Below are 27,443 nucleotides of genomic sequence, written 5' to 3'. Positions count from 1 at the left end.
TGTTTAATTAAAGTACTGTTTGATAGCATTAGTTTACAGTTAATACTGTGGGACGAATATATGTATGCACATCTGTGCTATAAAATATGGCAATAAAAGTTATGTCTCTATTTTTTTCAACACTGTATTTACAAGTTCGTAAGTCTACTCACAAAATATCAGTACTTTTTCAATATTTCATGGATCGATTTAGACAATTTAAATCTTTTGAATTGTAGTGTCTTGCGACCACGCACGCACATTTGACAATCGCATTTGCAAAACGAAAAGTGGCCTTGAAGTGACGAACAAATATGGAGAAAATTTCGTGGATTACGAGTATGAAAAGTGGACGCACAGAAATAAACAAGCAAAAATATTTTCAATGGAAGCATACAATTGAACGAATGGCACGCGGCGCCGTTGTCAGGTGCAAAGCAACAACCAAAGCAAATAAAAAACGAAAAAAAAAATACAAATTATACAAATTGCTTTCATAAAACTAGAAACAACTCGCTTTCTTACAGCTAAACTTTCATTATGGCAACGCGTAGAAGATGGAAAATTATAATTTTTTCGACATTTTTTATTTGCACATCTGTACGCATTTACCTATATAAACATATGTATGCATAAACATGCGTGTGTGCAAAAATGTTGATTGTTTGCAAGTTTTAACATTTTTTAATAGCAAATGATAATGACAGCAAGTACAGCAGCCGTTGAAACAACAACAAAAAAAACATATTTTTTTTTTATACAGAAACGTATGCACATGTGTATTTACGTGCGTACACGTACAACTTGCGTTTGTTTATTCGCATAACTGATAGACATAAATCAATTGGCATTACAATTGCAAGACAAGATGACAGTTGCACCAAGGGATATACCTATATACATATGTACTTACATACACACAAGCCATATCAGTTTTTACTGTGCTTTGTACATTCGCATTCAATAATAAAACACACCACGTAATGCAGCGTAAGTGACGAGTAACGAGTAAATACGGCAGCGATCACAATGGAATTTATGTAGGCATGTTGTACGTAAATGCAGTGGGAATAAATGTCAATGAATAGCAGAATATTTGCAGTTTCAAAGAAGGCAGTTGGTATGTCGTATTATAGCAGTAATGTTAAATAAAGTGATAATAAAACGCATTTATGTAAGTATATAATTAATAACAACAACAGCAACATACACACACACAGTAGCAATAAAGAACAAGTAAGAAGGGGCTAAATTCGTAACTGAACATTTCATACTCTAGCAACTTGCAAGGATCAAATTCGGCGAAATACCTTCAGGTGTTGACGAAACTTCATATTAAACAAGTAAGGAAGGGCTAAGTTCGGATGTAACCGAACATTTTATACTCTCGCAAAGTCATATGGTATACTTGTGGATTGACTGATATTTTCGGTAGAAGGTCAACTATGGGCACTGGGGTCCACATATTTAGTACTTAGAGGCTTGAACAGTTTTGGTTCGATTTAGACAATTTTTGGTCATAAGGTGGCATACTTTAAACGTATTATTCACGCAAAGTTTTACTCCGATATAATCGTTGTTGCTTGATATGCATAGTGGAAAGTAAAAGAATCAGATGGAATGGAAAATGGAGTTATATGGGAAATAGGCATGGTTGTAGTCCGATTTCGCCCATTTTCGCACTATAACATAGAAATATGAAAAGAACGTTATTCACCGAATTTGGTTGAAATCGGTTAAGCAGATCCCAAGATATGGGTTTTCACCTAAAAGTGGGCGCTGCCACGCCCACTGACTAATTTTGAACGCGGTTCCTATAAAGTCATCTCATAACATCCCAGAGATAAAATTTAATGTCTCTGGCGTGTTTAGTGCTTGGTTTATCGCGCTTTTAGTATTTTTTAACAGTACCGTTATATGGGGAGTGGGCGGAGTTGCCACCCGATTTCAACTATTTTCACACCGTCAATAGAAGTGCTAAAAACATTTGCTTCTAGTGAATTTTGTTATTATAGCATTAGCGGTTTAGGAGATATGCACATTAAACCTATTAGGGGCGGAACCACGCCCACTTTAAAAAAAGTTTAACTGCAGATGCCCCTCCCTAATGTGATCCTGTGTACCAAATAACACTCTTGTATCTTATTGCGGAGCTTAGTTATGGCAATTTATTTGTTTTTGATTAATGGCGTTTTGTGGGCGTGGCAGTGGTCCGATTACGCCCATCTGCAATACCAACCGTCTCACGGTACCAAGAAACATGTCTACCAAGTTTCATAAAGATATCTCAATTTTTACTCAAGTTAGAGCTTGCACGGACGGACGGACAGACAGTCACCCGGATTTCAACTCGTCTCTTCATCCTGATCATTTATATATTATATAACCCTATATCTAACTCGATTAGTTTTAAGTGATACAAACAACCGTTAGGTGAACAAAACTATTATACTCTGTAGCAACAGGTTGCGAGAGTATAAAAATGTTACGAAAGAATTCAATATTCATTATTCGACGAAATCGTTAATGAATTATGATCAAATTTGGTATTTATTAAGTTATATTCTTTATTTTCTGACAAGGAACACGTGTACTAAGTTTCAATACGATAACTCAATTTTTACTCAAGTTACAGCTTGCACGGAGAGATGGACGGACAGACGTTCACTCGGAATTCAACTCGTCTCGTCATCCTGATTATTATACCCTGAATAGGGTATATTAATTTATATATATATATAACTCCACATCTAACTCGTTAGTTTTAGGCGATACAAACAACCCTTAGGTGAACAAAACTATAATACTCTGTAGCAACATGTTGCGAGAGTATAAAAATTTAATACTTGTACGGCGATTATAGATAACGAGATTATAGAATTACTATTTTCACGAACATAATGAATAAAGCATTGGGGATAAAATAATATCCAAGGAATAAAGTCAAGTATGGAATGTCTTGAATACCTACAAATGTTGATATGTTATACATACATATGTATAAGACTCTACGGACGTCAGCTAGAATATTAGAGGATCGTAATATAAACATAAAACGTGACTTCTACGCATTTAAAAATGGCAATGAAAACAAAGTGTTTAAAAGAAAAAAAATCATAAATTCTAAAAAAAACTAATTATAATAACATAGGATGTGCTTATGAGTAGCATAAACAATAAACGCTAACAAACAAACCAAGAAGTTGAAGTAAGGTAAGGTGCATAGAATATAGAGATAGAAATAGAGAAAAAGTAAGTTACGATATACGAACAACAAGCATAGGCTACTTTTCTTCTTCAAAAGCATTGTTTGACTGCATGCCATTATGTATACATACTAACATATGTATATTTGTTAATTTCTATGTTGCGCCACTCAAATAGAATAACAAGTTTGGAACATTACTAGTGCTTGGAAAAGAACAAAAAAAAATTTTTTTTTTTTCAAGATGATTTAAATTCTATATATAAAGAAGTGATTTAACTATATAAGTCAATTACGATGCACAAAAGCAAGTGTTAAAGGATTTAATTTCTGCATATACGTACATACATGCCTTAACTTATTCTCCTCATGGCTTTAATTCGAAACCTAACATAAGAAATAAGTTGTCAATATAATTGAATAAAAACAAATATATAAACATTTGAAACAGCACAATAATTTGGCAATTAAAAATAATTAAGGAAACAAAAAAAAGAAAATCAAGTTTGTGCGGTTCAAAAAAAATCTTCAATTTAAAACTGGACAAGAAAATACTAAAAAAAAAAACAGTAATTTTTCATAATTATTATCGGTAATACACATTCATGCATACTTGCTCATATATTTTAATACAAACAAAATCAATATTATTGTTTACATTATACTATTCAGATACAAATTAACAAAAGCTAATAAGCATATTTATACATACGTATGTACATATTATATAAACAAGAAACCGACATTTTCAACTCAAATAACGAACGCATCGTGGAAAATGGGGTAATTCACAGTCATAATAAGTGTGCATATTGCGGCAATTAGCAGATAACCTGAGTGCGCACAACGGCGGCAACGACCATGAGATGTGCTTATAAATTTGTATGTATGTACATTCACATATACTATGCGCTATAATAAGATAAGATTTCTCAGCCTCATATGCATTGTTGATGCTGTTGAACAGAACCTGCCGTATAAATAAAATCACAAGCTCTAGCAACAACCGGCTGATTAAGTCTTATCAGCTGATTATTAGTGATCTTGCTAATAATAGTTTATATAGGCATCAGATGAGTACAAGTGTAATAAATATATAAATATGTTTATACTAATTTGCAAACACTATTTTGTAGTGTATTTTTTGTGCGTATTATTTTAAGCACATACATACGTACATTTTCAATACAATTTCTACTGTTTAAATATTTTTTCCTTAGCACGCTTTTCGCTACAAATTAAATATATTCAACAACCGGTTAATAGATGTCTGGCCATTAATAACATTGTTGTTTGTTGTTGCTGTCCGATTGCCGGTTGTGCACGTTTTGTAATTTGCTTTCAAATGTGTCTATATACATATGTACATATGTGTGTGCATTTGCAAAAACAAAAACTAAAGAAACAACGTTCGAAAACAATTTGCTTTGCACGGAATTTGGGAATTTAATATTTTATGAGTACTTTTTTAATTATATGGTTGCTTTGTATACATAAATAACTGCTTTCTTTGACCCTCTTGGAGAGATTGGCTTTAACACGTTTCCGCCGGCGACCGAATTTGTTGTTCGCGGCAGCTGCCGGTAACGCTTAAATAGTTTTAATTCAGTTTATTTACAAACTTTTTTCTTTTCATTAGCAAAAACTACACATTTAATTGATTTCTTTCTTTGCACCACTAGTGGAACATGCCGCCCGATGAGACAATGGCGTATGTACCACTAATGGTACAAGCCGGAGGGAACGTGTTAAGCATTACTCGATATTTTTATGAGCAATTTAAAATCGTCTAAGCTTTAACGAGTATTATTGCTTGTACCGAAATGTTCGATTAGCAGAAGACGCCAATTCCGTAAGGGGATCGCTGTTGCTACCGCTTGCTTCGTACTGGCTGGAAGAATCGCGGTATGACTCCGCCCCAGTTTCCCAGCCGAAGCAGCTGTTTTAGTCATGCCGATCCCTGTGATCCCCGAATAAGGGATCTCAATTTAGGGATTCGGCACATGGTAAACCAACATAAGCGGACAAAATGGGTAGAGCATCTGAAGTTTTGCAACCTCTCCACCGGCGTAGGTAAGCTTGTAGTATGCTTTGGACTACTGTCAAGACCTTGTAGAATCCGAGAAGACATGACGACCGGGTTGATATTCAATTCGATGGCCATGTCTCCTCGGACCAGAAGAAGTGCGCGAGCTATTTCTGCCACCAATTCACACTGCACCTTTCGAAAGGCAATACCAAACGGTGTGTTACCCGAGGCCCGCCCAAACCAAAGTCCTCACCTGTCGCTGACCTTTATTCGAATACTCGATTTGTGGAAAGTCGGAATAGTGATCCCACTACTGAAAGCTGGGAAACCCGCCAAAAAAGAGGAGTCTTGTCGTCCGATAACTCCCCAGGAGTGAAGAAACTTGGGGCCTTGCTAGTCACGACATTCACACACCACCTAATTCTAGCAGACCACCAGCATGACTTTCGAAAAGTGCACAGCACCACAGCACTTAGTGTCATAAACATACATAGACAGTTCATGGCCTAAAGCAAAAGCCATCCTGTGAGAGAACGATCCTCGTAGCGTTGGACTTGTCAAAAGCTCGAACCCTACTCATCTAACATCTTTCTCCCTATGGTCCGATCCCGTCAAAACAACTCGTTTTCTAGGCCTGCCGTTAGATGACTTCGACGACAACCAAACAGAACCTTACCACCTAAGCGCGAATTAGATAACCGTTACAACAATCGTAAGAAAATAAATGTACATATGTACATATATAAATACATATGTACATATATATGTGTATTTGTATGAAAGGCCGTTTTGTTTTTTTTCTGCGATATATATTGTATTTTTTTTAAATTCGTTGCACGTTTATCGTTTCTTTTGTCATATCAGTTATGCAAATGGTTTTAATTTTTTTTATTTATGAAATCATTCTTCTTTGTTTGTGCGTTTAGTAATTTATTTTGGCTAGTCGTTGAACGTTTTAGCATAATTAATACGTTTATATATAAAAATACATAAGTATGTGTTTTCAAATAACTTCACCAAAGCTACTGCTCTTCCTTCTTCTGCATATACTTACATACGTGCACATATGTTAGTCATGCGAGCAGCCACGTTGTTGTGTATTTTTTAATTTTATTTCTACCCATTATCTATTTAACAGCAAGCCGGTATTAACCAGTTAGCTTAGACGCAATCGCCAACACACTTTGCCATCAACTCTATCGCCGCTGCAATCAAGGCGATACGACGAGTTTGCGCACGCAATAAACAAAGAATAAAAAATTATGGCGAAAACGAGAAAACATTGGAAATAAACTTAAAAAATGAAAAATAAACGATAATTTTTAAAGGAAATTTTAGAAATGTACAGGGAAATTCCTAAACTCTACAAATAAAGGAAACATTATAAATAATTTCTTTACAATTTAAAATCCAACCAAATGTCGCACATCCTCAATTATATACTCGTACATAAAATACATACATATGTATAACTATGACACTATGTATATATTCCTCTTAATTATGAGAAGAAAATGTTGCACAAAAGAAATTAAAAATTTGCTTCTGCCAAGTGCTTCTTTAGTAGCACAGCGCTGATTATGGTCTAATAAAGTATTGAATATGGTATACCTAATGAATGATGATATGAAGGCATTACATTGAAATCTCTAAGTTGTCGACATTATATATATTAAACTCAATGGACGGTTTATTTATGGACCAATAAATTCAAAATTGTGTTATTTTTTTAACATAAAAGTAGTTTCGTTAACTAAATGAATCTAGATAAAATAATATTCTTGGTAGTTCCAAAGTAGTGTTTTAGATAAGCTGACAAACTAAACTGAATTTATGTTTCCATTATATTTATGCTGTTTTAACAGCAACGAGGGTATTAGGTGACAGGATTTTAATATAACTACAGCAAATAATTTGTGACCAAAATAGGTTTAATATATTATTTCAACAAAAAGTACACATTCTCTCTAATAAAATAAAATAAAAAAATCGTTGCAAATATTATATTATGTAAGTATGTTGTCTTTATTTTTTACATAAACAACAAAAAATCAATTATATTTTCAAACGTTTAGAGGTGACAGATAATATATTTCCAAATTAGTAAATACTTATTTACTACTTGTTCATACAAAGCAAATAAAAACAAAACTATTGATAACGTTTAACTCACATCTTCAAGAGTTGATAAAACTACATGCTATTAAAAGATTGATAAACAACATTATAAGTCATAAAGTAATAATATTATAATAAATAAAAAACCAAATAAATCTTTTTATCATTACTTATGCAATCATTAAATCACAGAGCACTTTATAAGCAGTATTGATTTGATTTTTTTTAAGTAGAACTGCCATTATCTGAAATTGCTCTTTTGTCGAGTTCATAAAATTATTTGTATTTCCTTAGTTTAGTTTCGATAATAGAGTATTTTAATTAAAAACGCAACACATTCACTCTATAAATACCTCAAAATTAATAAGCACCTGACGAATTGAAGTGGAAGTGCTTAAGCTTTTGATATGGTAATAAAAGGCTGAATATACAAAGAACGTACATACATACATACATACACGTACTTGTATACATACATACATAGATAGAGATCCCTATAAACCTCTAATTGCAAACAATAATAAACAAAGCCATAAATCGATAGTATTCACTTTTTAACAAAACAGCTGTTTGCAGATGTTTTACAGACTTGCATGAAGTAACTAGAATTACCAGATTTATTATAGGTGATTTATGAAATAATTTGTTGAAAGTAACAACGCATCAACAGAAATTAGCCATAGGTATAATAGTCAAAAAAGAAAATATTGTGATATCAAATACAAAACAATAACAAGTTTGAAATTGTGTGCATAATTTTTCAAATGCGCGTATACACGTAAAAATCTAGTAAACTAAAATATAAACCGCACCCTAGGAAAGCAAAAATCTTATAAAGCCTATATAAAACAACAAAACAAGTACAATAAAGAAAAAATAAAGAAATAGTAAATAAAATTAAAAATATTTATTGAAATGTTGCGAAAGTTGAAGCAATGAATTCAAAGGGGATGAGCTACAATGCCGTAGCAACAAACCACAGAAATTTGATAATGTTCATATAAAAAGTATATTTCTGTTGAAAAACTTCCAAAGTATTGCTTACTATATATTATTAATGTAAATACATATATATGTACATAAATAATAATTTCTATTGTTTCGCGCAATACAGAGTATCTTCAGCATACCACGTTCAATTCCAATTTGGTAATTTTTTTACTTTTAATTGCAAAGCGCACAATAATACTAAGTACATTGCGACAACAAATACAACCGCATAGACAACACATTAACAGCGATTCAGTTGATAGATAACACACAACAAACAAAAAAAAAAGAATTCCGCAAAGATGAAGTCATTTCAAGCATGAAAGGGAAATTTAAATTGAACAGTGAAATGTTGTTATTGAGTAAAAAAAATTCGCTAACAAACAAGGCAGATTGGCTTGGTATAATTTAAAAAAAGGACTAAATAAATAGCACAAATACATTTGAACATGTATAATGACTATATTTTCATATGCATGGATAATATTGTTCTTTTCAGATTTCATTTGTACAGTTTTTACAAATTAACCTGGAAAAGTGTTAAAACAAAACTTACATACTTATAATATGAAAGTAAAAAAGAATCAATTCTACTTACCGCACCATCAGCGGCCGGTGAATTCTCGTGTATTTCATATATTACATGCGGCGGTCCCGTGGTGCCCAACAGCGAAAATCCAAAACCGGAATGTTCATTACGCCGCAAAACCACTTTCAGTTCCTCGGCGGCCATTATTATGCCGCAACTGAAGCTACTATTGCCGCTGTTACAAATCCAACCGCTCAAGTTGCTTTTGTTGGCGAAGGTGCACAAATACAGACTGTTGACCACTGCACAAAGTGCGATCACAATGCGACAAAGTGCCTATTTAATTTGTATGGTTAAAACCACCCGTTTTAAATTACCACTTGATGTTATTCAATTATATTTCAAATTTCAATTTCGATTACATTCACACATGGATAGTGAAACAGTGGCTGAAGTTGTGTGATTTTCGGCACAAGAAATGTCTAATATTATTTTATTCAACTTGACAATTTCGTGTGCGCTGATATTCTCCGCTTCCTGCCTGCTTCGTCTGCTTTCCCGTTCCGGCTACTTCATTACTTTATTTCATAAATTTTTTGTAAAGTTCTTCACAAAATAAGTCACTTTTTATTGGGTGCCGCTAGCATTCACTGCATCTAACTTGGCTATTTCTTTCTTTTCTGCTTTATAATATTTCGTGCTGATGAATTCGTAGTGCTTGACTGGATTTTTGGGCTTGGTCACACTGCTGTCGACGTCACCGACGCTGTTGCCGCCAGCAACGTTGTTGATGTCGCCGACGTCGACGACGATGTTATTTAGGCAGCCGGCAGCAAAAAGCCAATAAACGTCTTGTTGCTTTTCTTGCTTTCCACTCTTTCTCCAAATATTACACCGCTTTTGCTGCGTACTCTTTCGCGGCGAACAAACACAAACACCGAATTGTATTGAAGCAATGGCGCATCGTAGTGGCTGTTGAAACTTGCCTCTTTCAATTGCTTGTTCCTTTACTTTAAAGGTTCCTTTTGTTTTACTTGAAAATATGTAATTTGATGCATTTAGAAATTTAAAGGTTACTACTATACCGTTTTTTTGGGATAATTTATTTTTCCTCTAATTTTATTTATATTATTTAATGTTGCCTTTACATGGGTATAACCTATAAGCTTTGCACTTTGACTTCCCGATACAACATACCATACATTTTTTCTCAATTTCTTTATTTTTACACATATAACTACACTCCACATACATTTAATTAACGTCAGCTTTTCATTTCACTATACTTCATCTATATGCGAATTAATAACTCTCAATTTAATTCATTTTGCAAAACAAATTTCAGAGGGTTTATTTCTTCACATAACTCCGATGCTGCTGTTCGTGTCGATTTACTTCGTCCGCTGTTTGGCTGAAAGAGTCGCCGCCTGTGCCTATGTCGACATCGGCGCAACGTCGAAGTCGCCGTCAATGCTGAAGTTTTTCGATCAAATATTCGCGTCGTATCCTGACAGTTCACGAAGACCACAATATTAAATTTTTTCATTTACATTTCACATATAGTCACGTAATTATTATGCACATATATCTAAAAGCAAATCTTCGTCAAACTTTACATGTATTATCTATCTTTTTATACACTTCATAGATTTTAAACCACTGAATTCAATTCAGTACGCGTACGCGGTGTGTAGTAAACACTTGTATCGTATTTAACTTCTTTGACAGTAATGGCGCTGCCTCATTCGCAGCCGCGGCCAATCGGCAAAACTGCTGTCGTTGCATTGATTGTCCAGTGTTGAGTAAAAACGGAGTGAAAAAGTACTATTCACAACAAATATATTTATAAAATTCATAATTGATTAAAAATTTTACGTATAATATATATTTTTAGTAAAAATATGTTTAATTAAAACGAATTGATAAGGATATGAATTGTCTACACTGAACATCAATGAAAAATTACAGAAGTTCATATAATTTTTTACTAAACCAAATGAATCAATATGTTTTTCGACAACTCTCTTCTATCGGTAATATTTGAGAAACAATGTAGAAACGTCAAAGTAAAAAGGGTAAAGTTGTTTTTAATATTAGCTATTTATTCTGTCGTTTCTGATTATTATCCGTATTTAGCATCAAAACATGAAAAAAAAACTGTTCCTCCCTTATAATTGGAAATTTATATTTATAAGCGATTAAAAATATGTATATAATCAGAGAACGTTAATAAATATTCATTTACGTTCTCTGGTAGTGTGAAATACGATTCTAATTAGAAGAGGCAATTGCGAAAACGTGAACAAAACATATACAATAAATTCGGTCAAGTGTCAAACGTCAAAATCAGCAAAACTAATCGGGTGATTGACTTTTGGTGTTGCATTTGATTTTATAGTGTACTGTCACGAGAGAACGTATGAATTTACGTTCTTTGCTGTCACTACGTTATCGTCGTGTCGAAAGACGAATCTCTGGAAGTGATTAGAACTAGTTTAAACTTAAAAAGTTATTTAGTAATTCATTAATTAAAATGCAGGGAGTTTCGAGTTTAGTGAAAACAACAATTCCAGACTACTTGTCCAACTTGCCAATTCCCGATTCTTTCACCGGTTGGTTCAAATTGTCATGTAAGTAATGCAAGTTTGCATACAGTTGTATATTGCACAAATATAGACGGGTGAAGAAGAAAATATGGTCCATACTTATATATTTCTTGTACCATAAATCGAAATAAGGTCAGATATTTTTTGAAACTGATATCATTTGTTACACTTTTTCATATATGTATGTGGATTTCTGTTGGCCATCACTTTACTGCCTTGCTGTCAACTACTCTCCTGTCTTTGCACTTAAGGTACATTAAATGCTACAGATTTGTATTTACATTTTCTGATTATGCAATAGTCTTTAGAATCAAATACAGTGGTGCAGGCAAATAAAAAATGATTGAAATGAAATATAAATTACAAAACATTATTTGAATGACACATGTTGATGCGAATCTCCATTTTTAAAAAAACCAAATAATCCATGTAGTTTTAAGTAAATGACTTTTTGTACTTTGTGCCAACGCAGCCGCTACCTTTGAATTGAATGTTTTTCAGTCATTTGAAGTGATTTTGCATTCAAAATAATATACATAAGTATGTTAATTGGCGCATGCAGGGGTCAAATTAATACTAGTTTTTATCACATAAACACATAAGAAATAGAATTAGACCATAATATATACTGAAATAGTTTTAACTTTTATTTTTTTGTTTGCAAATAGTTAAGGATTGGTTGGCGCTCATTCCACCCACTGCCGTTGTTGCTGGTCTTGGCTATGTTTCATATTTAGCATTTTGTCCAGCCGCGCGAAAGGGCTGCAGCGGTTCGGGTCGCTGTAATCAATCTATACGGAAATCAGAAGCAAAGGTGGTGGATATGATTGACATTGAAAATATTGCCGAAAAGGCAGCTTTTTGTCGGTGCTGGAAAACTAAGAACGTACGTTAATTAGTAAATATTAATTCGTTATGATTGATGGCTAACAACTTGAAAAATTTATTGTGTAGTGGCCCTATTGTGATGGCAGTCATGGTGAACATAATAAACAAACTGGAGATAACGTTGGACCCGTTGTTTTACAAAGGAAGAAGTAAGCTATAGTTCCGTTCGTTGTTAACGACGCTAGCTGCAGTCAACTGTTGTTGGTTTCATTGTGCCAACCGCTACGATGACAAAATATACGGAGATATATGGAGAACATTATAGTAATAGTTGATTGAATTTAATATTAGCAGTTGGTTTATTTTTTTAATTTCTCTTACTAAACGCATTTTTTTCAACAGAAAATTCTAATGATCCGTTATATGTCAAAAGACTTCCCAAAAAAGAAAAAATAGTTAAAAACTTGCTTTGGAAGCATATTAAGCGAGCTAAAGTTGTCCTATAATATTGAAAATATGTGCTACTTATACAATAAATTATAATCAAATTACAAAAACGATTTTTTAATCAACAAAACATGTTATCCAATATCCAGTCATCAGTAATATTTTATAGATCCCTGATAAATGAAGCTAGTTTGATTTTTTTTCCAATTTTTATTAAAAAGAACAGTTTTTGTTTAATATAAATAATATTTCCTCAGCTTTCTGTTTGGAGTTTGCGGCACTTATAAAAAGAAAGAAACCTACGAATGTTTATTACAAAAAGGCATTGATTTTCGTGAGCTTATAGATTTATTTTCAGGATGGCTGATAGGGTTTAGTCGGTTAACTATAAATTACGACCCATTTGGTGACACGATAACTACTTATTGAAGCTCAAATCTTCGTTACGAATGATGTATTTCTCCATTTATTTAAAGATTTTACCCTGGTTGAATTTGCGACCATCCTTATCTGTACCAGTCCATGAGAAGTACTGTTGTACCAACTTTTTGGTTTCTTCGGAACTGGCATCAAGTTTCTTCCACGAGTAGCAGTCGTAGTCAATTTGCCAGTCAGGTGAAAGAGGGAAAGCCAAATCTTGGCCGCGCCACACCCAAATTCCGGAGATGGTGCTGTTGTTATCCTCACCGAAGAGACACACTGAGGCAAAAGCTTGCTTACGCATCTTATCCAAACGTTGGAACATACCAGTGATTAGATTGCATGACATGAATACCTTGCTCAGCTCGTCGTTGTATTTATATTCTCCGAACCAGATAGAATAGTTTTCTGGGTCGAATTTTTGCCAGAAATAAGGAATGGATACAGACTCATCCTCGTTGGAGTAAGAACGTTTGAAGTCATCGAAATTAAAGGTTCCTTTGGGCATTGCATCGAAGGGATCCTTAGATTTGGGTTCAGCCAAAAGTGCTTCCTCAGCAGCATCTAATTCTTCCTTGGGTTTCTCTTCCTTCTTCTTTTCTTCTTTCGGCTTCTTCTCTTCCTTCGCCTTTGCTTGCTGTTTCTTATCACTAGCACCGCCAGTTTTACCAATGAATTCAGCATATTTCTTGGGATCGAATACGAGTGCTGTCTCACACAAACTGTAGTTCTTTACGACAGCCTTTACTTGTGGCTGGTTGAGGATAGTTATGAACCAACGGTTTACATTACCGAATTCAGCGCGCACTTTTGGTTCCAACACATACTGATACAAATGCAACAGGCTGCTGAAGACGACAATGTCAGCTAGTGTGACACGTTCACCGACTAAAAACGTGCTATTTAACAGCTTTTTGTTCAACACAATCAGAATGGCGGTGGCGTCCTGTTTGGCGGTACTGTTCTTCTGTTGTGGCATAATGCCCAACAAGGGAAAGACCCATGAACAGGATGCTGGAACAATCTCATTGTCAGCATAAGACAACCACTGCAAGACTTCAGCCTGAGCCAATGGACATTTACCACCGCGCAACTGTTCATTAGCTACATAGAAAGCAATGGCATTCGACTCGGACAAGTACTTGCCTTCAGCGGTTTCGAAAGCAGGCACCTAGAAACATTTTATAAAAATAAAACAAAAGATATGTGCATATGAGTAACATTCCGATGTTGTTGATGACGTGGGCACACGCAACCACAAAAACAGTTGATGTCCACACATTTGATTTATAAAGCATATTATTTGCAATACTGAGGCTTACCTTACCACTGGGGAACTTCTTCAGAAATTCGGCAGATTTGTTGGTCTCACCGAAAACGAAGTTTTCGGCTACTTTCACCTGAGCTCCAGAGTACTGGGCAGCGATGAGTGCCTTGTACGCACGGAAATTTTCTGGGTAGGTATAAAGCGTCTGTAACCAAACAAATTTTGAACGAAAATTATTTATAATGAAATTATCAAGTTTTCCAGCAACTTTTTTGCTTCTAAAACAGATCGATGTTCTAGATATTTGCAAATAATATTTGCGAAAATTTACTTACGCCTGTCGCCATGATTTCCACTTGCCGGAGAGAAGGAAGAGTGACAGTAGCCGGCGCGCCGTTGACAACTGTCAAAGTAATTGGATAGAATTTAAAAGCTGCCACTGAAATGTTTTTTAAAGTTTTTGGTTAATTAAACTTCATAGAATTTAATTATAGTTTTGAGAGCAAATATGTATTTCATTATTATTGATTATAAAAATGTACTAAAATAGTTAATGAGCTAAAAATACTTTGAAACCAATTGGAGTTTAAGTAATGCATAGCACCATGTGTGTTGTTAAGTTACTTTTACTACCCAAATTGTCTTTATAATTAATACAAATAGATCCGAAGAGATCAACAGCTTTTCACATGAAATAAATTGACATGTAGCTGCAAAGAGCATTATTTGTTATTAATGAAAATGCACCAAAATCTCATTCAATTTCTAATTGGAAGAATATGAATCACCTTACATTTCGCTTTAATCTCATATCTGGTAACACTGTACCTTTCAAAGCTTTTCCAGCTCAGAATTTTCACTCCAAGCTGAATTGTCACATTCCAGGGCAGCTAACTTAACGCCGATCTCGGAAAATTTTCTAAATTTGCTCGGCCGGCCGTACAAATTTTTTCATATTTACAGCTTTCAACCATAAAGTCTCAGTATTTTATTATAGATTTATGTTAAAGAATCGTTTAGGTAAAGGTAAAAAGTAAAAATTGTAAGAAACAGCCTTGATATTCGCTGAAAATGGCTGGAATTTTGATTGCTATTATGCTGTAAAGATTATTTGCGACGTCTGGAGTAGTGTCCATTGCATATACTTGTGTGCGGCGTGAAGAAACGGAAAAGGTGTTCGATAAAACGACATACGGGGAAATCAAGAAAAAAGCAGAGAAAGCGAGTAGGCGAATATTGTTACGAGTATTGAAAACTCTAGATTGGATAAACGGAAAATCGTTATTGCAGTTAGCTTTTGATAACTTGCATAAAACTTTGCTGAAAACGAAGTGGAAATCAAAGAATTGTCAATATCTAGTATTTTCAATTATTAATAAATTTTACACATGCACCGATATGCAAACTGCGGGTGGAAGTAATAAAATTATCACATGATTGTTGATGGTCCAAAATTAAATTGAACATATAGAATAGTGCAAATTATACGTCTATGTGAAAAACATTAATCGTAGTAAATGTGTGTGCGTGGACAAATAATCGAACCCGAAGCAGTAGCGAAAAAATCGATTTGGTACAAATAAAAAAAAAATACATATTTGGCTATGCAGGCAGTAATTGTACACAAATTATAAGAACGATTAAAAAATTATAGTCCCACTCCTACCAGAGGAGCAGCATCATCATAAAAAGATGCAGCAATAACGTGAAAGTTTGGTTAATTCGTGTAACATACGTACAGTCGGTAGACCTGCTCCAAATCTACGGTCAAGTGTCGACCCCATGCGCTAATAAGAAAAGCAGAACTGCCAGCTGAAACTGGACATCTGACGACTACAGCAACAGTAGCAAATGCATTCCCAACAGGCTATGTAAGTAATATAACATACATATATGTATGTATGTATATAAAGAAACAGTGCCTACCAAAAAAGATTTAGAGCGAATTGTATGTAAGTGAAATGACGATATATCTATGCTAGCGATTGCAATTGGACGTACGGTAGATAACAGACTAACATGCTTTTCATACTATAGGAAATTCGCAAAAACCTAACAATATCAAAACAACAACAGTGAAACTAATTTATAAAGCAGCAGAACGTGAGCATATGCTTGTAGCAGCGGTACTGCTGGCAGCGATGTACATATATAGCAACAGCGAATGTCGCTAATGCATTACCTAACTGTTTCAAAAGCTTACGTTTAATTTACACATTGTGAATTTTTCCTCAGCCGACAGCATGTTCACGATCTTGCTAATTTTTAATATTTGCTACATTTTGAAATGTCAATTGCTTGTTATACTTGTTTTGCTGTTGTATTAATATATGTATGTACTCGGTTTTTTCTGACATATGATGTGACCTTCGATCCAGCAACAAATCAATAGTAAAATTGTTTTTGTGTTCCTACAAAATATGTCTATAAACCGCTATTGTGTTCTTGTGCATACCCGGTTAAAGAGTGTGCGGGTGTGCTGTCACTGCTTCTGCTGCTGCTGCACTTGCTACCTCCACGACACTTGTGCCCATTAAATGCACCCTCACCTTTTACACATGAGCCATGCACCCCATTTGTGGGTTCATATCAAGCGTGCGCAAGCAATATTAAAATATACGAAACGTTCATAGTAGTGAAATTGAGGCAAATGTATAAACATATTTAACTCGTAGTATTTGTGAGTAGTTTAATGTTGATGAGTATTCAGTGCCTTGCCTTTGGCCTTGCTTCGCCGGCGGTCACTCGACGTTCGGTGGCGGTCATCGTGCAAAGCAGCCATACTTTATATAAAAATATACACACATATGCTTGTAAGTAAGCTTACATGTTGTGTTTGTAAACATATATTTCGATAACTATTAAAACGCCGAAGAAAACGTCGGAGACGCTATAAAATATGTATATACATACATATGTATATAAATGATCAGCATGATGAGTTGAGGCGATTTAGCAATGACCATCTGTCTGTGATCTAGTCCCTCAGTTTTTGAGATACTGCTTAAAGAAATTTTGCACATTGGTCGAAACCGCCGATACAACAGAATAGAATACAACATATAGCTTCCATATAAACTGATCGAACAAAAACAGGTCTTTTTATGGAAAGCTTTTGAAGAAATATCTACGAAATTTGGCATGAATTATTATATTTTTGTTTTTGTTGTTACTTTGACCCGACTGTCATGGGAACGGAATTATTATCGAAGGCAATGGTGCAATCGTCGAAGAAATTGTTCAGATCGGACTACTATAGCAAATAGCGGCCATCTAAACTGACCGTCCAAAACGAAAAAGAACCTTTTTATACCCTTTTATGCTCTAAGAAATGTATGTGTGAAGGGTATTATAGCTGCGGTGTAGCCGTTTTTTCTTTTTTCTAATTGATGTAGGTAAATGTCATTGTATTAGAGAATTTATTTTTACATTTTTTTATGAGTATTATTGATTAGGACGTCGCTCACTAATTTAATATTAAAAGCCAACAATATCAAATTAGCGATACATATGTAATTGTGTTTCGTAAGATTAAAAATTCACTTGTTTAGCTTTGTTTTAAAAAATGTGGATTACTTAAAACTCAAGTACGGCAAGCATCCTTCCCAGCAATGTGCTTCTGTTTAACGAGATCAAACAAAAGTGTCAAGGAGATAAAGTGCTAAATATTTAATTTCTTTATCAATGACATTTTTCTAAAAAAATATATATCAGCGAGTTTATATGACAAAATCGTCCGCGTTATTAGTTTATGCCAAGAGCAGAACTAAAAGCTGAATAAAGCAGATTATGTTTTTCATACATACATTTTTTATTATTGTGTATGTAGGTATGTATTGTATATATGTAGATAATTTGGCATTTCGTATTTATTGTTATTGTTTATAATCGTCAATTAATGATTCATTGCCTTGCTCTCTATGTACCTGTCACACACCGCATCTGTCACTCCAGCCAACAATGTTATTTATAGCGCATAAAATAATCGAAAAGGTTGAATCATACAATTAATAAAAATGGCAATCATGCAAAATAGTGAAAAAAGACAAAAAAATGCAATACACAGAATAATAAGATTGATAAAAGTCTTTGCATCGATTCCTTTATCACGAGCTACCAGTGCAACTGTTGATATACTACATACAAATAAAACTGAATGTGTGTGATAACACCTTCAAAAACTGATTATACACACATATATTCTAAGCATTAAAGCATTTGCATTTTTATATACATGTATAACATTATATTGTATGTACTACATAGAGTATACGTATGCATGTGCCAACCGTTTATATTTGCAGCATTGCAGCAGTGGAAAAATTGTTTATTTCAATACTATAGGCAAGTAATTCATCCATACAGTTAGGCACTGTTTTCACTTTCAAATAAGATAAGCTAACACTTAAATTTAAATTGTCATGTTTTTATTTTTTTTATTTACATAATGCTTAATAAAACAATTTGCACTTTTGTTGATACATAAAAAACAAGGAAAGATTGAACGTCACGTGGTGCAAAATTACTACAAAAATTTATAAAAGTACAAAATTTACTTAGTTTTTTATATACATATATAATTCATGTATGTATATATTTTAGAGCCTTTCAGATCGCGGAAACGATATTAAAATTGTAAACATTTACATTTTTTAAAGAGAGATATCCTCACAAATATCGATCAAAAATTAAAAACATACATAAATCAGATCATCAGAAATATGATAACTTAATAAATAGTTCGTCAGGGTGCGAATGGTGCACCAAATATTCGCTCAGATGTGCACAAAATAGAAAGAAGAAAACATCTCGCACTCTTTTGTCGTAGAATTATTATTTTTCAAATACTGTAGGATGCAACACTTCTGGTATTCCATTAAGTAAATAGACCACACAGTGGTGTTGTTATTTTACTATCACATATACTTTTTGTATGAGCCCTCCACTGCTAGAATGACGCTAACACGCTTCCATTAAATAATCAATGATTACTTAATACTTTTTGTAGGCACTTTGCGTACATATCTACATGTACATACATATGCACGCATGTGAGGGGCGCATATCACAAAAAGGTGTTAAGTGTTTATTTATTCAACGACATTTTCTTGGACAAAAATAAAATAATTCAAATAAAATGTGAACGAAATTCAACTGATAAGCGCTGCTAGTGTCAAAAACTCGCTCACATGTTCTCCCACTTAGGAATAACAGTAGTAAAGTTGACGTTGAATGGTAACATTTAAATAAACCCAGTAAAGTTTAGTTAGGCAGGCGATAGTGACAAGCGCATTTATCGGCTTTATACTTTTCGTGCCGTTGTTACCAACATAACGGCCAACAACAGAAAATCAACTGTTTTTTTTTGTTTGATTTTGGAATTTTGTGGGCAATGAATGGCTCCGAAAATAGGTTACAAAATGTGGTTAGTTGAATATTTTTATAGAATCTTATTTTATTGTTGGAATTTTGTAAAAATAAAATATTTAAATTAAAGAAAATATATGGCGTTTATGTTGGGTAAAATGCAAATGGGCAGTTAACACTTTTTTAATTAAAATATTTAAAATCATTTATGGAAACAAAGTAGCATAAACAGATGTATAATAAAATGGAAAATAAATTTATATAAAATTAAACAAATTGGTTAAAAATAAAATTAAATACTCGTATACATTTACAGCATATGTGCGATGCAAAAAAAAAAAAATTAATTGATATATATATGGTGAATTAATATACGAAGATACATTGTAATAAGAAGAAATATTGAATTTATAATAATAATTTTTTTATTTTATTAAAGAAATGAATTGTTCTCCTTTGCTTACAGGTGTTCAAAAAATGCCCAGAAATGCTGCAAAAAAATTAAATAACGACGAGGTGTGTCTTCCAATACAAACAGTTAAAATCGTAACAGAAACAATAAATCTTTTAAGCCCAGAGACCGATATACAACAAACTAATACACCAATAGGAAACACTATAACACAACTACAACAACCACAACAAACGCAAGAACATTCAACCGAACAAACACAATCACAACAAAAGCAACAACAAGGGGAAGTGAAAAACAGACGACAACGTAAAAAACGACGAGGCAGACAGAGATCCAAGAAACGCATTACTAATAAGAGCAGCGCTGGTTCAGAAAGTGCCAAACCTACAGTCGAAATAAGTGACGAAACTGCAAACAAAACACCTACCAATACCCGAAAGTACGCGTCTAGAAAACGCTATTCCCCACCATATTTTCCCACACTTTATCCCATTGTCATTGAAACTTGCCCGGAAGCGGAATTACAGAGTGTTAGCGCAAGCAGTAAATCGGGTATCACAGCAGCAGGTGGCACAAGCGCCGTTGTAGCGGTCAAAGCGCTCGGTGAACCTCAGATACCACGCCCACCAGTTGGCGCCGGTGGTAGACGTCAACTGCGTAGACGCCGAAGCGTCACAAATTTCACCAAACGCAAGAATAGAGCTAAAGCTAAAGCGGCTGCAGCAGCAGCAGCGATCGCGACATCCTCCACGGTCAAAGTTTACGTTAAGAGCAAGGAAACTGTCGAGCGCCTAGCGACCTTACGTAATCGCAAGAAATTAGAGGAGCGCGTCAAGGAGAAAAAAAAGCCATACGCTTTCGAAGGAAATAGTAGCGACCTGCTGGTGAAAAGACACACAGGTGAGAACATGCAAAAAAAAAAAAATAATAATACCTAAAATGAATCTATGTGTCAGCATAGCAATATATACAAATATTGTGCAAATAATAAATATTGTAAAAAATCTACCTTCTCTTGCAGCTTGGTTCCATTTAGATGAAGCGTTGCTGAACAAAATCGAACCGCTAGAAGTCGAGGTAAAAAAAGGTGGTAGCAAGCGCAAACGCGATAGCAGTGTTGCAGCAACACGCAAGCGCAACAGCAACACACACAAACTCACACCGCCACCGGCGTTACGCTTATCGCCGGCAAGTTTCGATTTTGCAGCGCTCCATTGCATTGGCGTCCCGCCAGCGGCTGAGATTATCGCCACACCCAACATTGTTATAGCACCGGCAGCTGATAGTCCAGCTAGCGCCAATCCACCGCCCGCAACATCACCTGCTACAGTATCTGCAGAGTTAACTGGCAGAACAACGCCAACGGACGTAACTGGTGCCATAGCAACAGTTGCAACAACACCAGCTACAACAACAAGAACAACTTGCGTAACACCGGTTAGCAGCGGCAGCGTAAAGAAACGCCCACGCGGCATAATGTCGCTTTACGAACGCCGCTATCAGACTGCAGACACGGAAGCGCGCACCGGCGCGGGCGTGGTCACTAACGGTTATCTCAGTTCGACGCGCACCTCTTCCGCGTCATCGAGCGCCGTACATTCGGATGCCGATAATACACAGGACATCACACAACAATACTATATGCCAGTGGCATCAGCTTCCAATAGTGGGCTTGCCGGCAGCACCAACAGTAGCGGCAGCACTGTAGTTGTCACAAACCAATTAGGCAATGGCAACACACTGAATCATGCGCCTTCCATGGCGACGCTGTGCAACATTGGCAATACTTGCTACCTTAATTCGGTGGTGTATACATTACGTTTCGCACCGCAATTTCTACACAACCTTCATCATCTCATAGTGGACTTGTCAAGCATACAGCAGTGCATTGCGCGTCAGCGTGCAGCCAAGTCATCGTCATTGGGACGCGGCATTAGCGCGGTGCAATTGGAAAATACACGCAGTTTCAGCAGCAAAGACTTAGCAGCGCTCGAACAGAATGCGCTCATGAGTACGAGCGGCTGTGGCGGCGGCATCGGGCAAAAGAGCAGTCACCAAATGCTGACCGAGCGTTTGCATGAGCTCTATCAGTGCTTGCACCGCAATGAGGTGGCTGAATCGACGGAGCCCTTTCACGCCGATACACTGTTACACGCTGTACAGGATGTTAATGCGATTTTCGAGGGCAACCAGCAACAGGACGCGCATGAGTTTCTGATGTGTCTGCTCAATAGCATACGGGAGACTTGTCAGCTGTTGATCAAAGCGATCGGTGAATATCCTGATCTAATAATGAATGGGTGAGTATGGGGCTTAATTTTCGCTAAGCAAACATTAGAAAATAATAAAGTAAACTCAAAATTTACAGCTACATACGCAATCCCGACGAGTTGGACGGCTATGCTAGCGAACGGGACACACAAAGTGGCATCACCATCAACGCCAATAGCAGTAATGCGCTTGCTGGTGGTGTGTCCACTGCTACCAGCGCTACCAACTCAACGCTATCTAGTCTCAGCGCAAGCAACATAACGAAAGCGTCGTTCTTCTCGCGCAAATCTAAGCGAAAAGACGAATCGAAAAACTCCAAGAACACACGTCTGCAATCACCACTGAAGGATGGGCAAGGCGGTGCGGGCTTGCAGGCAACTGCAAATAGTCTCTTCTACTTGAATTCAGTTGATCTTAGCGGCGCCGCGTTGGCTGCAGCGAATGTCACATCGGCGAACAGCGCCAGCGTTGTCAATAACATGGGCACTGAATCCAGCAGTGAACTGTCATCGCCGGTGAGCGCGTTGAAAGATAAAGACCGTTTGGCTGAGAAGATACGCGAATTGGGTTTAGACTTCTTTAGCGAGGACTTCGAGGGTGTTACCGTGTCTACAACGAAGTGCTTGAGCTGTGAAACGGTGACGGAGCAGAAGGAGAGTATGATTGACATCGCCGTACCGGTGCCTATTTCCGGCTATGATTTAACCGACTACGCGGACAAACCCAGCGCGTTTATACAGGTGTCTTGAACTGTTCCATTCTTGTTTTGCTTTTATTTAGAAATAATTTTAATATTTCAACTCTATACAGAATTCCTGCGTGACCCGTGAGTTTTTCCGTGGCGACAATAAATATCGTTGCGAACAGTGCACCGGCTACACCGAAGCAATACGCTCCATTTCATATGAAGTGCTGCCGCGTCTACTGGTCATACAATTGAGCCGTTTCTCCGGCGGCATGGAGAAGATAAACAGTTACATACCCACATCCTTTACATTACAATGCTTTTGCGCGAAATGTTGCAAACTAAGCGACGCCAACAAGCTGCACATCTACAAATTGTACAGTGTGATAACGCATGTGGGCGCCACCATGTCTGTAGGGCATTACATCGCCTACACTTGCTCACTCGACTGGGCCAATGAGTATGTGAATTGCCCGAAGGATCGACGCAACATCAATACTAATAACAACACACAGCAAATGGGTGCGCAGGCGAACGGTTTATCGAACAATAGTCTCTATCCATTGGCTGGTGCGGGCGGTTCGGCGGCATCAGGTGGCGGCTCGACGCCCAACGAACGCAGCAGTCCCGGCATACAAGCCGCCTCAGCGGCCAGCGCCGCCGCTTCTGTGCTCGCCTCGTCGGGGTCCAGCTTGATGAAGAAGATGAAGTTCGGTCGCAGCAAAGCTTCGAGCAGCGGTGATATGAGTAAGAATATGAAAAATTTGAATGGCATCACCAGTAAAACGATTACGAATGGCATTGGCAAGCTGAGTATGAATACGACATGTCATAGTTTGACGTGTTGCGCGACGCGCATTTGTAGCGTGCAACAGCAGCAGCAATTACAACAACAGCAGCAACAGTTGAGCGCCAGCAACAATGAGTTAAGTGAAGAAACACTGCAGAATGGCTCGAATCACGCGTCTTCCACGATGAGCATCAGTGGCAGCAGCAACATCGGCCTTGGTGGCAATGGCAGCGGCAGCGCCACTGGTAGCGCCGGCAGCAGCACAACTAGCGGCTACAATAGCTATCCAGTCGGTTATGGCAGCACTGGACGCGGCGGCACTAAGGCCAGCACGCTTGGCGGTTATGCGTCCAGTTGTGGCAGTCTGTCGGCGGCGGGTAGCAGCAATGGCGAGCCCATCTGGTACATGTGTGACGATGATAAAATCAAAGCGATGACACAACGTGAATTCGAGGAATTACTTTCGCCAGCGCGCAAAATCACAGTGACGCCGTACCTGCTCTTCTATGCGCGCTTCGATTTGCAGACATCGACACCGTCTAGCGCCAAATCCAACTCGAATGCAACGCAACCATCCGCCTGGTCCAGTGAGAATTTGACGCAGCATCCAGGCACCACAGCCGCAGCATTGCATAAAATGTGAGTAACACTAAGTGAGTCGGCCCAACAGCAAATGCAGCTACAACAGCTGGACCAGCTAATGGACGCGGTTGCATTGGCGGCGCATATGCGCAAATCGAGACAACATAGTTGTGCCCGTCGGCGCTGCAACTGTGAACAGGTAATTTAATTGGCGGCTACGATGGCGCGGGAGAATGACAAACGCGCAGCGGTGAAACGTTATGAAGTGAAGCGTAGGAGGCGTCGTGTACAACCAAGCAGCGACCGCGCGGCGGACATTTGTGGTTGTGTTGGTTGTGAACGAAAAGGTTGCGCAACGGCCGCGTCATCGTCGGCGTGTACACCACAGCGTATATTCTGCACGCCTGCAACTTTTCCCATTGTGATTGTGCTAATTTTAATTGTAATTATTGTAACAATTATGCTTATTTCTATACCGTATTATTATTATCGGCGTTATTTTAGTGAAAACACATACTAACACAGACACACGCGCGCATACATTGCAGCTAGCATTCAGTTTGTTATGATGAATGCGCAAATTATGCTAATTAAATAATATTTTCGCATTTCACAATTTCACTCAGCAATTAAATATTATTATTGTACGTGGTATACTAATGATAAGTGATATATTTTTTGTTATAACCATAGTTTTTAATTACATACTCTTCTGCGCTATTTAAATAGCAAAGCGATTGAATTTAATTTCACATTTGCAGCCAGACAAGCAGGCATATCTGTTTGCAGCGTTTACTTTTACGTTTAAGTAGCTCTAACCTGAGCGCGTATGCAGCGTACAGCCGTCACTTTGCATAGTTTTTTTTTCATATTTTACATTTCCATTTTCACTCAAAAACTCATTGGTATATAACATATATGCTCGTTCAACACACTAATTCGCTTTGCTTACTTTGTACAATCGGCTACTCAGGCCTATTTATCAAGGCTGCGAACAGCTGAACTAGTAAATGTTATTAAAATTGCACACAATTAGGCGTTGAACAGCTTGACAAATTACAATGATACATTTGTATTTTTGTTATTGTTGCGGCAGCATGAAACATTCTCCAGCTAGTTTTAGGGAGTGATGCTGAGGCGATAGCCCCAGGCGTGTAAAAATCCGATGCTATTCCGTTTATGTAGCGCTCACTGGCATCGTTACGAAGTTGCTAGTGAAGTATTTTTTATATTATTAGTTGATAAGATTTTCAATGCCGATATTTACCAATAATTTTTGTTTTCTTGCAATTAGTCCAATAGGATATTTAGTTTGTTTTTAATCGCGCACTCTTATGTTGTTAAACCAATATTTCAGAATACATACGATGTTTGAAACCGACTTTTTTTGCAGTTCTAGTCTTACAGCTCTTACTCAGTGCGTTGTAGAATAGAAAAATTTTCTACTTTTCATGTTTTACAAAAAAAAAAATCGACTGCTTTTTAAAGCATTTCGCAAGGTCGTTCACTGTAACTGGTGGCAGAGTGTTGAAATTACACAAAATCGCTTAACTAAATTATTTAAAGTATTTCCATATGAAAATAAAACTTTTTTATTAAAGAAAAAGCATTTTTTTGTTAAAATAAATGAAACAAGAAAACAAAAACAAATTGACTGATTCCTCCCATTTATACATATTCTTATACGAACCTAATGGCAATGCAAGAAATTAAAATAAAAATAAAATAAACTTACCAACGTTAACCCAATTGGCGCACTAAAAATTAAGATTCTATGTTTACAAAAAAAAAAAAATGCAAAAAATCCTACTTAAAAAGCCTTAGGCTTGTTTGTATTCTACAACTAATCGATAAGTTATGTTATATAGAGCTGTTAAGAAACAAGTGAGACAAAAATAACAACAAAAAATATCTAAAAAAAATGTTAATTACTAAGCAAATTACTAGAATAAAGAAACAGCATTATTAACTAACGGGAAGTTTGAACGTTTGTAAAAGTCTATTGTTAAACTTAAAAGGAAAAAAGTTAAAGAAGGATTTTCTATATACATACATATTACCAGTTTTACTTGTTTTCGCTTTCTTATTTTACAAAGAAGTTATAATCATTATTTAATAAAAGCTGATAAATACTAACTGTGAAGTCACAATAAATTGCTTTTAGTCACAAATTTAGTAAATAAACATTTAAAACAATTTTGTCTTGTTAACATGATCATTTTCTTTATTATTGTATAATATATTATTTTTATTTTATTTTTGTTATTATCATTATTATTTATTATTTTATTTTTGTTTAGTTATTATTTTTATTAACATTTTTTTTATTTTTGGTATTATTTTATTTTTTATTATTATAAATGATTTTTTTTTTTAATATATTTCGCTCGTTGTTATTAATTTCATTCTTGTGGCATGCCTCAAACTTGTTAGGTCTAGTTAGAAGACTACAAAAACAACAGTATTGGATTAATTCGATAAAATTATTTTTTATTAAAAGAGCTATAGAGATTTGTAAAGTTTTTATCGTAGGCTACCTTTAGAGGTAGCTTAAATAATTCTTATGGAATGATGAATATTGGATATGATGAATATATTTAAATTTTTTGTGAAATAGTGGTTGTATTTTTTTCTTAATCTTAACTTATCTACGATTTTTTAATATAATGAAATTTTTCTGCTTTAATTTTTTTGTTGTAATATTTGAGCTATATTTTTTGTTTTATGAATTTAAATTTTTACTTTATTTTTAAATGAGACATATTATTTCAGTTGAACCCGATGCTTTATTTTGTAAATTTTAATGTAATTGTTTTTATGTTATTTTTTATTTGTATATTTTTATATTCATATATTCTTATTGGTATTTTTTTATATTTATATATTCTTATTTTTATTTTATTTAAGTTTTTTCT

General features: G+C 35.7%; 4 protein-coding genes across 7 annotated transcripts in view; 2 read left to right on the top strand and 2 right to left on the bottom strand.

Annotated features, from left to right (window-relative positions):
• Efa6 (Exchange factor for Arf 6) overlaps positions 1-10,650 on the bottom strand; it is a 56,096-nt gene extending 45,446 nt beyond the window's left edge. Inside the window, exon 1 of one of the 4 annotated variants that reach the window (XM_036377862.2) lies at positions 8,920-10,650. In XM_036377862.2, the coding sequence (XP_036233755.2) occupies positions 8,920-9,054 (135 nt within the window). In that variant the 5' untranslated portion in view covers positions 9,055-10,650. The remainder of the gene's footprint in view (positions 1-8,919) is intronic. The other 3 variants (XM_070110453.1, XM_014247985.3, XM_070110457.1) reach the window with 3 other exon arrangements.
• A 444-nt stretch (positions 10,651-11,094) lies between these two features.
• Cisd2 (CDGSH iron sulfur domain 2) lies at positions 11,095-12,841 on the top strand. The gene is made up of 3 exons (XM_014248022.3): positions 11,095-11,480; positions 12,125-12,342; positions 12,411-12,841. The coding sequence occupies exons 1-3, from the start codon at positions 11,384-11,386 to the stop codon at positions 12,495-12,497; spliced, it is 402 nt and encodes a 133-aa protein (XP_014103497.1). The 5' UTR covers positions 11,095-11,383; the 3' UTR covers positions 12,498-12,841.
• Positions 12,842-13,060: 219 nt separating this feature from the next.
• On the bottom strand, positions 13,061-14,862 carry eEF1gamma (elongation factor 1-gamma). Its single transcript, XM_014248021.3, has 3 exons — positions 14,754-14,862; positions 14,474-14,623; positions 13,061-14,322 (listed from the first exon to the last, which is right to left on the bottom strand). Exons 1-3 carry the CDS (start codon positions 14,763-14,765, stop codon positions 13,198-13,200), a joined length of 1,287 nt encoding a protein of 428 aa, XP_014103496.1. The 5' UTR covers positions 14,766-14,862; the 3' UTR covers positions 13,061-13,197.
• Positions 14,863-15,288: 426 nt separating this feature from the next.
• Positions 15,289-26,507, top strand: Usp1 (ubiquitin specific protease 1). Its single transcript, XM_014248002.3, has 5 exons — positions 15,289-16,289; positions 20,252-21,100; positions 21,222-22,500; positions 22,569-23,211; positions 23,282-26,507. Exons 2-5 carry the CDS (start codon positions 20,263-20,265, stop codon positions 24,587-24,589), a joined length of 4,068 nt encoding a protein of 1,355 aa, XP_014103477.3. The 5' UTR covers positions 15,289-16,289; positions 20,252-20,262; the 3' UTR covers positions 24,590-26,507.
• Positions 26,508-27,443: the final 936 nt, after the last annotated feature.

Source organism: Bactrocera oleae, chromosome 2, assembly GCF_042242935.1.
Source record: "Bactrocera oleae isolate idBacOlea1 chromosome 2, idBacOlea1, whole genome shotgun sequence".
Taxonomy (NCBI): domain Eukaryota; kingdom Metazoa; phylum Arthropoda; class Insecta; order Diptera; family Tephritidae; genus Bactrocera; species Bactrocera oleae.
The sequence above is the reverse complement of the archived record's forward strand: the minus strand, read 5'-3'. Positions and strand labels throughout refer to the sequence as shown.